At 34.6% G+C, this 12,065-nt stretch overlaps 1 protein-coding gene and 1 long non-coding RNA gene across 15 annotated transcripts in view; one reads left to right on the top strand and one right to left on the bottom strand.

Annotated features, from left to right (window-relative positions):
- LRRC9 (leucine rich repeat containing 9) overlaps positions 1–12,065 on the bottom strand; it is a 118,754-nt gene that overhangs the window by 21,340 nt on the left and 85,349 nt on the right. For 7 of the 8 annotated variants that reach the window (XR_008417210.1, XM_019451646.2, XM_019451647.2 and 4 more), the window contains 3 exons: positions 10,403–10,539; positions 5,627–5,844; positions 1,642–1,710 (listed from right to left, as the gene is read on the bottom strand). Coding sequence is in view for 7 of the 8 variants with exons in the window: in XM_019451646.2 (XP_019307191.2) it covers positions 1,642–1,710; positions 5,627–5,844; positions 10,403–10,539 (424 nt within the window). In the remaining variant the exon portion in view is untranslated. Of the gene's footprint in view, positions 1–1,641; positions 1,711–5,626; positions 5,845–10,402; positions 10,540–12,065 lie in introns of those variants that run through there. The other variant, XM_019451649.2, reaches the window with a different exon arrangement.
- Positions 1–12,065, top strand: part of LOC109268387 (uncharacterized) — a 98,473-nt gene that overhangs the window by 37,982 nt on the left and 48,426 nt on the right. The window contains exon 6 of one of the 7 annotated variants that reach the window (XR_008417217.1): positions 983–1,670. The exons of the other annotated variants lie outside the window; for them this stretch is intronic. This is a non-coding gene — a long non-coding RNA (uncharacterized LOC109268387). Of the gene's footprint in view, positions 1–982; positions 1,671–12,065 lie in introns of those variants that run through there. 7 annotated transcript variants of the gene reach the window in all.

Here is a 12,065-nt window from a genome sequence, read left to right as displayed (position 1 = left end):
CAGTTGTTTGAACATCTGACTCTTGGTTTCGACTCAGGTCATCATCTCATGATTCCTGAGTTGGAGCCCTGCTCCACTCTAGCGTGGGCTCCACGCTAATGGTGGGGAGCCTGCTTAGGATTCTCTCTCTCTCCCTCTCTCACTGCCCCTCCCCCACTTGTACCGTCTCTCTCAGGAATAAATAAAAAAAGGAGCTTCTTTAAAATGTTGAAGATTATCTACCCATAATGTACAACAAACTCATATTTAATAGTAACAATTTAGAAGCATTTTTGAAGTCAATAACCTACTATTAATGCTTTCATTCAACACTGTACTACAGGTCCTAGTCAACACACTAAGTAAAGAAAATTTAAAAAATGTAAGGATTGGAAAGAAATAATAGTCATTATTTGTAGATAATATGATAGTCTACAGAGAAAATACAACAAAATTTACAATCCATTAGAACTAAAAAGAGAGTTCAACAAGGTTCCTAGATAAAGAGTAGCATGCAAAAATCAGAACAATGCAAAAATCAGAATTGCTGTACTTCAGCCACAAATAATTAGAAAAATGTAAAAAGATATTGTTCAAAGTAGCTATTAAAACAACAGAATAAATCAAACCATAGATGATTAAAACTTTTAGGAGAAAACTATAAATTTTATTGAAGAACATAAAATAAATGTAGGAACATTCATGCTTATGAATGGGAAGTCTAAATACTACAAATATTAGGGGAGACTCTTATTATTACTTCTTTCTTGGTGGAAATAGCTCTGTGATGTGGCACTAGTGGGCTCTCTGAATCCCTCACTCTTCCACCAAGAGTAGCAGGGTAACTTAATTGATAAACCTGGGAAGATTAGACTGGGCATGTTTAGCTCTTGTCTTTCCTGTCTTGGGAAGGAATTTATTGCTAGGAGAATGCCTGCTGTTCCTCCAGCAGAAGCTCTCCTCCTATGTGGAAAGAATTCACTCAAGCATTTCCTGTTACCAGGTGATGATGATTGCTTATTTCTGGGATCTGTTAGCATACCCATTTGGCTTTCTCACGAAGGTAAGCAAAGTATTTTCACCCTCTATCTGCCACTGTCATATTTGTCAATTTGTTCAGATGTTAGGTAAATAAAAGTGCTACCTATTTAATCCTTCCAAAGCCTCCAACAGGAAAATATGGCAAATTTCTCCCCAAATTAATTTATATATTCAATACAATTCCAATTAAAATGTCAATAAGACTCTCACATAGCTTCAAAAGCTGTTTCCTTAAACTCATAGGAAGTGTAAAGGGCCAAGAACAGCCACGACAGTGAAGAAAGAAAAAGAGGAGAAGGAGGAAGAGAAGGAAAATTGGAGGTGCTTATTCTCCTGGACACCAAAACTTAATATAAAACTTTAATAATTAACACAGTATAATACTGGTACAGGGATTGACAATAGTCCAATGAATACAACATAGAATCCGGAAACAGATCCTTTTATATGTGACAATGGAAGATTATATTATAACAAGTTGTAAGAGGACACTATTCAATAAATTGTGCTTGGATAACTGTCTATACATATGGGAACAGATAAAAAATTCTCACATATAAAAATTAATTATATACAACTATAAATAAATTAACTGATAAATTATAAAAATAACATACTCACTGGATTGCCATAAACTGTAAGCTCTCTGAGAGAAGAGATACCATCAAGTTTTTCCAGTTCTGTCATATCCTGTTCCAAAGTTAATAAGTTATTATTTGGTTAGATCCAAAATCTTCAAATATACACTGATTTGAAGTAATCATATGTAAGTGTTGGACTACAGCTAGCTCATGGCTGAATTCTCCAAAGTGAGCTTGAGTGACAAATCCTGTAATGCTGATTAAGGACAGATCTATATACAATTAATTCAAAATGCATGATTGGTAAAGACAATATTCTAACATGGGATATAGGCCATATAGCAGCACTTGCAAGAAAAGACCAAATTTCTTCTCAGAGAAGTTATGATCTAAGGCTGAGATTATAGTTGGTTAATTCCCCAGAGGATTGACCCAGAAGTGTGGAAAAGAAGGTGAATCCAGTCTAAATAATTTTAAACACACCTTAGCCATAAAGGCACATGTGATACTGAATGGACTGCATCCTGATATATTTTCTGGGAGTATTTATAGTTGAAAAACTATTTTTCTGGTTGAATGACTTGTCTTTTGTATGGATGGGATTATTTAACATTGTCTATTTATCATTGGTGAAACTTTGTGAGTATATTTTAAGTTTTGCAAAATTATTTTTTATATGCTATTTCTGTAAAAATTTAGGCAACAAGCTCAGCTTCAGTTTGCTGCTAGTTTATAGTAATAACATAAAGTTATTGATATGCTTCTATTCTTATTTGGATTGACAAGTAGACATAACCAATTCATCTACTAACTATAAAAACATTTAGACCTATTTTAGACCATTTGGAAGTAGAATTTGACTACAGTGATTGATCTTTTCAATTTTGATCATAGAAGTCTCATAAATTTAGGAGGACTTTGGAAAATCTCTGACAGTCAGTTATCTATAGAGATATTATGTATTTGACCCACAGGTAGTTCCTATTTGTGGAAGCAAAGCATGACTGGAAAGCATAGAAATATGAAAAGTCTTTTTCTCAATCATCTTCTTAAATGAAACAGAGTATAACAGTGTTTAGTAGTGAAGTATTTCTAATCAAAGATGTCAAGATATTAATATGAGAAACAGAGTGTTAAATATGTGGATGATAATGCTGGTGTAAAGATATATCAAGAAAACTAATATGTTCATAATTGGGAAAGAGGGCTAATGGCTTCCCATTTATTTATTTATTTATTTATTTATTTATTTAATGTTTATTTTTTTATTTTTGAAAGAGGGAGCATGAGTGGGGGAGGTGTAGAAAGAGAGGGGGACAGAGGATCCAAAGCAGGCTCAGAGCTGACAGCAGAGAGCCTGTTGCAGGGCTTGAACTCATGAACCATGAGATCATGACCTGAGCTGAAGTCAGATGCTCAACATTAACCAAAATATAATGGTTGTTATCTTTTGAGTACATTCTCAGAATAAGCACTTATGGCAATCATACTAATAGCTTAGGTAGCAGCTAGTTAGGCTCAGATTGGGGCCTTTCATTTAGGGCAAGAAATAGCAATGGACTATTTCCTAGAGTCATTTCCAGCTTCAGGTGATTACTGGGATGTTTAAAAGTAGACACGGTTGTCTGATGCCAGATAGGGGAGTCATTTAGACACAGGAATCAACTAGGACTGTAAAGCTGAATTAAATAACTCACCTTTCAGTTGTGTTTCTGGTATTTTACTTGTAAGGGCAGGACTACAGGCAACAATTTTCCAAATCTACATTATGGGTCATGATGGCTAAGTGAAAAGCTTCACACGAGAATCTGTTATCAAGGATATGCAGTTTATGAAAGATTTTAAAGTAGGTTAATGTAGGGCTGCATATACCTTCATTTGAAGTGTTTTCCTAATTTTTCTAAGCCTTTTCCCTTCTATTCTAGAAGTCTTTATCAACCCAAGGGTTGATCTGATTGCCCATTTGTAGAAGTTGATGCTGGTGTCACCTACCCATGTTGGTACGAATACAGAGGAAAAAAATCTCTCCCCCAAAGAAAATTTGAATGGGGAGTTTACAATTTTGAAGAACATAATATTTTCAGTTAAACAGAATCTCTAACTTAACCTTTTTACACATCTCAGTTCATTTTTCCCAGCTGAATGTATGTTCATGTTAAGGTACTATAATATTAATAGAATAAGTTTGATGGTAAAATGATCAATCTAAGTTCTAGGAAAAATACTATTTCAAGAATAAAAATAAACAAAAGAGGACTGATCACTAAACAATCAATACCCCTTCACTCGGTGACGTATGTATAATTTCCCATGGTTTATCATATAGTTTGTCCATTAGCTATATTAAATTTTGATAAAAAATAACCTTGACTGGGCGTTATCCTGCTTGAGTTACTAGAGAGGAAGTTGTTACAATAACCATTCTGCCATTCATTCATTCCTGTAGGGATTTAGGAGGGTGCGGAGGGGGGGCACAGATACTCCTGGGAAAAAGCAGGTTCCCTGGTCTAATCTCTCTGTTATGCTGATAAATAGCTGTACTGTCAAATGGACCAATGATATTTACTAGGAAAAAGGTCCTTATTTATGAGATGCTCTTAGCAGTACCTCCCTGGTTAAGGACTGCTTAGAGCAAATAAACCTAAAAGTATAGAATTATCAGGCATGGCTCCCTATAAAATATCATGTAAGCTCAAGTATAAAGTGGAGGTATTTCATAAATGAAACACTCCCTTGTTGTAAGAGATCACTCACACAAAATCTGTCACACATAATCTCCCTTGGAGATCTTATATTTCAATGTAAGCTAGACAGTATGTAGAAAGAAAGGATCTGACAAGCCACAGTAATGTCCCAGACCCTGTGTATCCTTGAAATTATTAGTAAAGCTTGAAACTGGGTATGATCTGATTCATGTTAAGTCTGATATGACAATCCTTTGTGTCAGTTCAGTTGCTATTAATGGAAAGATTTCCCATAGGATTGCAATTTTCCCAGTTTAGATTTCCTCTGAATAAAGCTTTGCAAGAATCATTGCCAGTTTGGAAGGCTTTTCTCAGATGAATGTTGTTTGAACCTTGATAAATTAGTTGTATGCCATTTTTCTCTGTATGTATATTTCCTAGTTGCTGTGTAGAAAAGGACAGTGCTCATGATTTCCTTCTAGCCTTGAACAGGCTTTTATATCACTATAGAAAAGACTTTCTAAACTGTAGCAAGTAGAGCCACAAACAAATATTGATTGCATAATTACTATGTACCAGGCACTATGCTATATACTGATCAAATGTGGGGAAGATATACTTGGTCTCTGTTCTTGGCTGACAATCCACATTTTATTTTGTTTTTGAGGTTGTCTTAGAGGTATAGGCAAAAGCAGTAAAATTGGTAAGAGGTGGGCTAACAGATCATCACCAAAGAACTGAGAGAAATGTTAGGGCTGTATAAGGTTATATATACCTTCAACCCTCTTATCTGCATACTGTGTCTGGGCAGAGAGTCTGGTCAGGCTCACTGGGACAGGACATTGGAGATAGGTTGAAATCTGAACAGGTAAAACTAAAGCAGGACCTTACATAAGAAAGTCTTGAGTCAGTAGAGATGGAATATTAAAGTCAGGTCAAGGTCCATTATCAGGAATTGAGTCAAATATCAAGTAGACCAAAGACATATGCCAAGTTTAAAGAACCAGAGGAAGTCTGGGATTGAGATGTGGAAATAAATAGCTTGGAACAAGAGCAGTCAAGAACAAAAGAGATCTCTTGGGACTGCTGGAGGAGCCTTAGAACATTTAGAGCTAACTTGTTTTTAGTAGGTGGATACATGTAAGGTTGGTTGGGTTTAAAATCTAGGAGCAGAGTGGACATCTTTGCATCACAGACTATTTATATGTCTCCGCTTCATGGAGTATTTACATGGCATATAAATGATAAGTAACACAGTAGCAAAGTTTTCATTGATGTGTTTGGAAGCTTTATGTTCAGAGGAGCTAAGTCTTGTAATTTCATAACAAAAAAATATGTTACCTGGATTTTATTATATCCTAGGAAGAGTTTCTCAAGTTTTACCAAAGATTGTAGTTTGCTCAGCTCTCGTAGCCTGTTTTCTTCCAGATGAAGTGCCAACAGAGAGCTTGGTTTGGCAAAGGCACTGTCATTAAATGCTCTGATGCGGTTATGGTCCACTACCAATTCTTGAAGGACTACTAAATTGTCAAGCCCTTCAATTTGACTGATTTCATTCCCTGAAGAAAGAGAAGTTATGATAATGTCAAGTGAGCCCAAACTTTTTGAACAAAGGTCTACCTATCTTCACTTAAATATTTTTTATCAAATGATTTTTTAAAAAGTAAAATGCTAAAAGGAACGTATTTCCAAGGAGAAATAGAAGTGCAGTTTGTGGGAAGGTAGCATTATCATCAAATAACATTTGCTAAAATTTTTCCTTTACGTTTGAGAGATCAAGATGTGAAGTATACGATGTACTGAATTGACCCAATCTGTCTGTTCAGTAATTAAGTGCTAAAATAGTTGGTATTGACAAAAGTAGATGTATGAAAGTACTGCAAAAAAGCACTGCAAAAGATACACTTCTTGAGTATATCTGATTTTTCTAATGGGTACTCAAATAGGTATATCTAAATATTTTTTAAAATAAATGAATTTGTTGTGTTAAGTTGGAAAAATAAACCTTAATTATGCAGTTATTTATTTCTCAACATATTTTTGCACCACAGCCACATTAAAAAATTAAAAATGAATGAAACATTACATTCTATAAAATCTCAATCCTTTACAACCCATTATTTCTCTCTACTGTAGCAATCGATAGCTTTGTAAGTATTAATAATAATGATAATGAGAGGACCCTTGACTTGACAAAATGCTTTTAAATGTGTTTTCTACTAGAGTCTCAAAATGGGACAGGGAAAATATTATTTTTTAATAATCAGAAAACTGGGAGTCAGAGGAATTAAGTGACTTGCACAGGGACATAAAAGTGGCAACACCAGGCCTGACCTAGACCTTTTACATTTTAAGCTCAATGCTGCTTCTATTATGCCACACTATATTTCATTCACTGTTCATCTTCCTTGTTTGTTATGGGATGAATTGTGACATCCTCCCCGCCGCCACCAAATTTGTATGTGGAAGTCCTAACCCTAGTACCTCAGAATGTGGCTCTGTTTGGGGGTAGGGTCTTTAAAGAGGCAGCTACGGTCATTGGGGTGGGCTCTAATCCAGTATGACTGGTGTCCTTATAAGAAGATATTAGGACACAGATGCACATAGAGGGAAAACCATCTGAAAAGAAGTCATCTAAAAGCCAAAAAGAGAGGCCTTCAGAAGTGACTAACCCTGCTGACATCTTGATCTTGCCCTTCTCATCTCTAGAACTGTGAGGAAATAAGTACGTTGTTTGAGCCACCCAGTCTGTGGTGCTTTGTTATGGCAGCTCTAGCAAACTAACATATGACTGAACGTGTGATTCCATGATGTTGGAATTCTTCTTGAAATGTAACGTATTTCATTGAATTTAAGACAATAACAGTTGTCAAGATAGGTCAGTATTTTATGTATACTAAGAGAAAAAAACTCGGTTAGGTAAACTATGACATGCTATCCATTAATGCATGGTCAGATTTCAGATATGTTAAAAAATAAGAAGCAGGTGTCTCAGAATTGGTGAGCTATGGCAAATTTACCTTATTTTGTTCTATTCTTTAGAGAAATTTATAACATCACAGCCTTCAATAAAATTGTTCACAGAACTAAATCACAGACTTTGAAACTTTACCAGTGTCTTGCTTGTAAATGAAGTTTATGTAAGTCAGATAGAGAAAAGAGACTCAGTTGTGTTAATATATTACTTTCATGAAATTATGCATTTAGACTGTCACCTTTGATATTTTGAGGCCAGTGGTATAAAAATCATTATGGGATAGCTTCAAGTACTGAATAATGTCTGCCATAGCATACTTTTGGCCAGGATTCATTTTAGAAGGCTCATTAAACATATTTAAGAAAGAAAACTCCCAAACTATGCTGAATGTGATTTCAGGGATCTTACATTTCTTTAACTAGGAACATTAACCATTGTTTGAAAAACTCACGCTTATTCAACTAAATAGTTATATTTTAGAATAAATTTGACTCCTAATCCTTAAGATTCTAACTTGCTACCGTACAGCCTCACTCTGCCCTTCCCCCAAGATTCACCTTCCTCATCTTCTTGCAAATTTAACATAACAGGTGAAAGTTTGGTTCATAATCCCTCTCTTGTGGACCCTGGCCAGGCTTCATCTTATCATTGCTTTTATTTGTGTACTCCCTTTGATTGATCTCAGAATCATCTCCTCCTGTTCAGTCTTTAACCTAACTCACCTCTTTATAAACCTCCAAATATGCTCATAACTTCACTAGCCACCTTCTGACCTCTTACCTGCTTTTTAGGGACAAGCTCCTCAAGTATGCAACCTCTGTTATCTTCACTGCCCATCCAACCACTTCCCTCTACATTGTTTTCACTTTGATTATTGCTCTTTGCATGTTTACAAATCTGATCTGACAATTACCAATGTTGTTCTTTTTGTTTAATCCAGTTTCTACATTCAGTATTTTTTTCAAAGACCTTATTCTTCCTATCATTTGACTTTGAGGCTGTTCATCCTTTCTTTTTCTGATATTTAGAGTTTATATTTCTTGGGAAATCTGGCTGGCTCAGCTGGTAGATCATGTGACTCTTGATCACAGGGTCATAAGTTCAAACCCCACGTTGGGTGTGGAGCCTACTTAAAAAAAAATGGCCTAAGGTCTGCATTTCTTGGTTTTCTTTCAACATTTCTTATATGATTGCTTTACTGGGTCTTATTTCTCCAGCCTTCTTAATGCTGGGTCAGGGGATTAGTGGGATGTATATAAGGGGAGGGGGTGTCTCCACATCTCTTTTGGCCTTTTATTCTTTCTCTGTGTTTACTTCCTAAGTAAGCACATACACTTATGACTCCACTTGTCACCTCCTTTGGTATAATTTTTAGTCTTGACTTGTGGTCCATTACTACTGCTTGAGAAAGTTTCCATTTTTACATCTCAAAATTGTCATAACACAACCTGATCATTCCTTACTAAAAAGTAGCAGCCTTTCACAATGACTTTGTCTAGCTTTAGTACCTCCTTTTTCCCAGTCTCCTAATGAAATCATGAAAACCTCTTGAACTATTTTTCATCTCCTTATATGTTTAATTAGTCAGTGAGTCCTAATATTTCCTTCTTTTAAAATGTATTTTGGAGTCACCTTTTACTCACCCTTCCCACTGACACGACTCCAGCCCAAACCCTTACTATGTCTTTTGTGTGGATAGAAAATGCATGTGCTTTGGAATCAGACAGAGCTGTGTTTGACACCATTCACTGGTGAAAACCATTAACTAGTGCAAACTTAGGTAAATCATTTAACCCCACTGAGATTCAATTTCTTTTTTTGCAAAATGCATATAAAATTATTTACCATGTTGAATTGCTGTGTAGATTTTGTGAGATAATCTATGCAAACAAATACTTTACCTAATGACCCAATTAATGGTAGCCATTATTGTCAGAGTCAACTGCCTCACCTCCTGCATAAGGCTGCTCCACTCTGATTTGTCATGCTAGACACAGCAAGAGAACACACTCCCTTTTATATTCTTAGATTAAAATAAACTTTCCAGGGCTAGGTTGTTTGCTTTTTTTTGTACATCAGTGTATCTTAAAAAATTTGTTATTGGTGTGCTCAGTTTCTTGTTCTTTTAAGGCTAAGTCTCCATGGTCTTGAAGCAACTCATAAGCACCTTTGATAGGCAAAAAGATGCATTAAATTTTTAAAAATATGATCTAGAAAAGCCTGTCTTTCAGAAAAAAGTTACCATACTCAGATCAACTCTACAGATATCTTCCCACATGTCTCAGTGATGGATCCTCCAACCTTTCTTCTGTGCCATTAAATAATTATTGTTAGACTAATGTGTCAAACTGTTTTTTTCTTCTCATTCTACTTTTCTAAAGATTTACAACTCTTACTCATTTTCAGTTGCAAAATGAGCATTATACTTCAAATTGATCATGTTTAGAAGCTTCATACCTCTCTCAGAGAACTGCATACTCTGTTTTTATCAGGTTGGTCCCTTTTCAAGTGTTGGTCCATAGACACCACAGTTGTGCTCTTGAGACTCTTCTCCCCACTACTTGCAAAACTCTTGGTCATGTTCACCTTCCATCTAAGTTCTATCAGTCTTTCAAAGAGTCCCATATATGTTTCAATTTCTCTTTTCTCTAACCTTATTGCGCTTAAATTAGAAATGCATAGTTACTCAGAACTGATTCATCTTTCTTTCAGTATATTGCCACAGGTAGATCTTAAATTGCTTTAGAGCAATGATCTTATATATAATTAAAATAATATAGTGTTTCTGTATATTTCTTAGTGCTTAGCCCAATTCTGGGTTTAATAATTACTTGTGAATTTCTCACTGGTTACTTTCTATTGGTTTTTTAACCGAACTGTGATATAAAATAAATTATGATGTAATACCATATATAGTGCCAGCACATTGCATTTTCTAGGGCTACAGATGCAGTATTCTCTAGCCCTAGAATATTGCATTTACATTATTTATGTAAATAACCCAAGAAAAACCCATTAGCGATTACTAAATATTTTTGTCAATCTGTTTTGCGTAAATGTTGATGCTAATATTTGCATATTAAAACAGGATTACCAAATCAATTTTTAATAATAAACACACTGACAGTGTTGCTACTCACCTTGTAGAAAGAGGAATTTTAAATTTCTTAGTCTATTAAGCTGTAGCTGAATTAAATTACAAATTCCATTATAGCCCAAATGAAGAACTTCTAAACTATGCATTATTGGAGGCAAATTTTCACTGTTTGTTGTATCTCTGAAACACACATGTAAGTTTGAGCCCATAAACTTAGTTTCAAACAAGCTATATCATAAAAAGTCTGATATATACTTACTATAAGTTGAAGTTTAAAAAAATTTACTAGTATATCAGAATTAAATAATATTATCTTTGTATTTTATATAATGATCACTTTTTATTCTTAAAATAAAAACTATTTTTATATAGTAAAGACAAAGTACAGAAAGAATTACTTGAAATGAAAAGCAAATGCCTGCACAATCAAGCAAGAAAAAAAGATGCATTCAGATTGGAAAAGAATAAATAAAACCGTCTTTATTCTCAGATGACATGATTTTGTATTTAGGAAATCCTAAGGAATCCACCAAAAAACTATTATTGCAGTAATAAATGAGTTCAGCAAGATCAGAAGATAAAAATTAATATTAAAAATTAACTGAATGTCTACATGTCATCAATAAACTGAGCACGAAATTAAGAATTTTACTCACAATAGAATAAAAAAGAACAAAATACTTCAGAAGAAATTTAACAAAAGCAACATAAAATATATACACAGAAAACTACAAAACATTGCTGAGATAAATTAAAGATCTATATAAGTGGAGAAATATTCAATGTTTATTGATTAGAAGGCTCAATGTTACTAAAATGGCAGTTTTCCTCAAAATGATTAATAGATTCCAGGCAATCTGCATCAAAAATCCAGCAGATTTCTCCCCCCAGAAAAAAAAAAAAACAACCATCTTATTCTAAGATGGTTATTTATAAGGAAATGTGAAGAACTCAGAATATCCAAAACAATCTTTAAAAAGAACCAAGTTGTAGGACTTAAAATCTATGACACCAAAACTTTTAAGGTGCAGTAATCAAACCAGTCTGGTACTGGCAAAAGGAGAGACAGATCAATGGAATATAATTTAGAGTTCAGGAATAAACTTTTACAGTTATGGTCAATTGATTTTCAACAAAGGTAACAAGACAATTCAGTGGGGGAAAGGGTAGTATTTTATTTATTTTTCTTATTTTATTTTATTTTATTTTATTTTATTTTATTTATTTTTGGGGGGGGTAGAGAGAGCACTTGCATGGGCAAGGGATGAGAGTGAGAGAGAATCTTAAGCAGAGTCCATGCCCAGCACAGAGCCCGACTTGGGGCTTGATCTCACAAGTGTGAGATCATGACCTGAGCTGAAATCAAGAGTTACTCGCTTAACCGACTGAGCCACCCACATGCCCCACGGGTAGTACCTTAAACAAATAGATGTCCACATGTAAAATGATGAATTTAGAACTAACATTTTACCTCATAACATGCACAAATGTATGAGAAATGTGTCCTGAATGTAAGAGAAAAAACATAAACCTTTTTGAATAAAACATGACAAAATCTTTGTGACCTTAGATTAGACAAGGAGTTGTTAGATACAACACCAAAATCACTATCTGTAGGAGAAAAAGTTGGTAAGTTGGACTTTATCAAAATTTAAATTCCTTTAAAAGACACCATTTAAGAAAATGAAAAACCAAGTCACTGACAG

Source organism: Panthera pardus, unplaced genomic scaffold, assembly GCF_024362965.1.
Source record: "Panthera pardus isolate Hobbes unplaced genomic scaffold, ASM2436296v1 HiC_scaffold_24, whole genome shotgun sequence".
In the NCBI taxonomy this organism is placed as follows: domain Eukaryota; kingdom Metazoa; phylum Chordata; class Mammalia; order Carnivora; family Felidae; genus Panthera; species Panthera pardus.
This window is presented reverse-complemented; position numbering and strand designations above follow the sequence as displayed.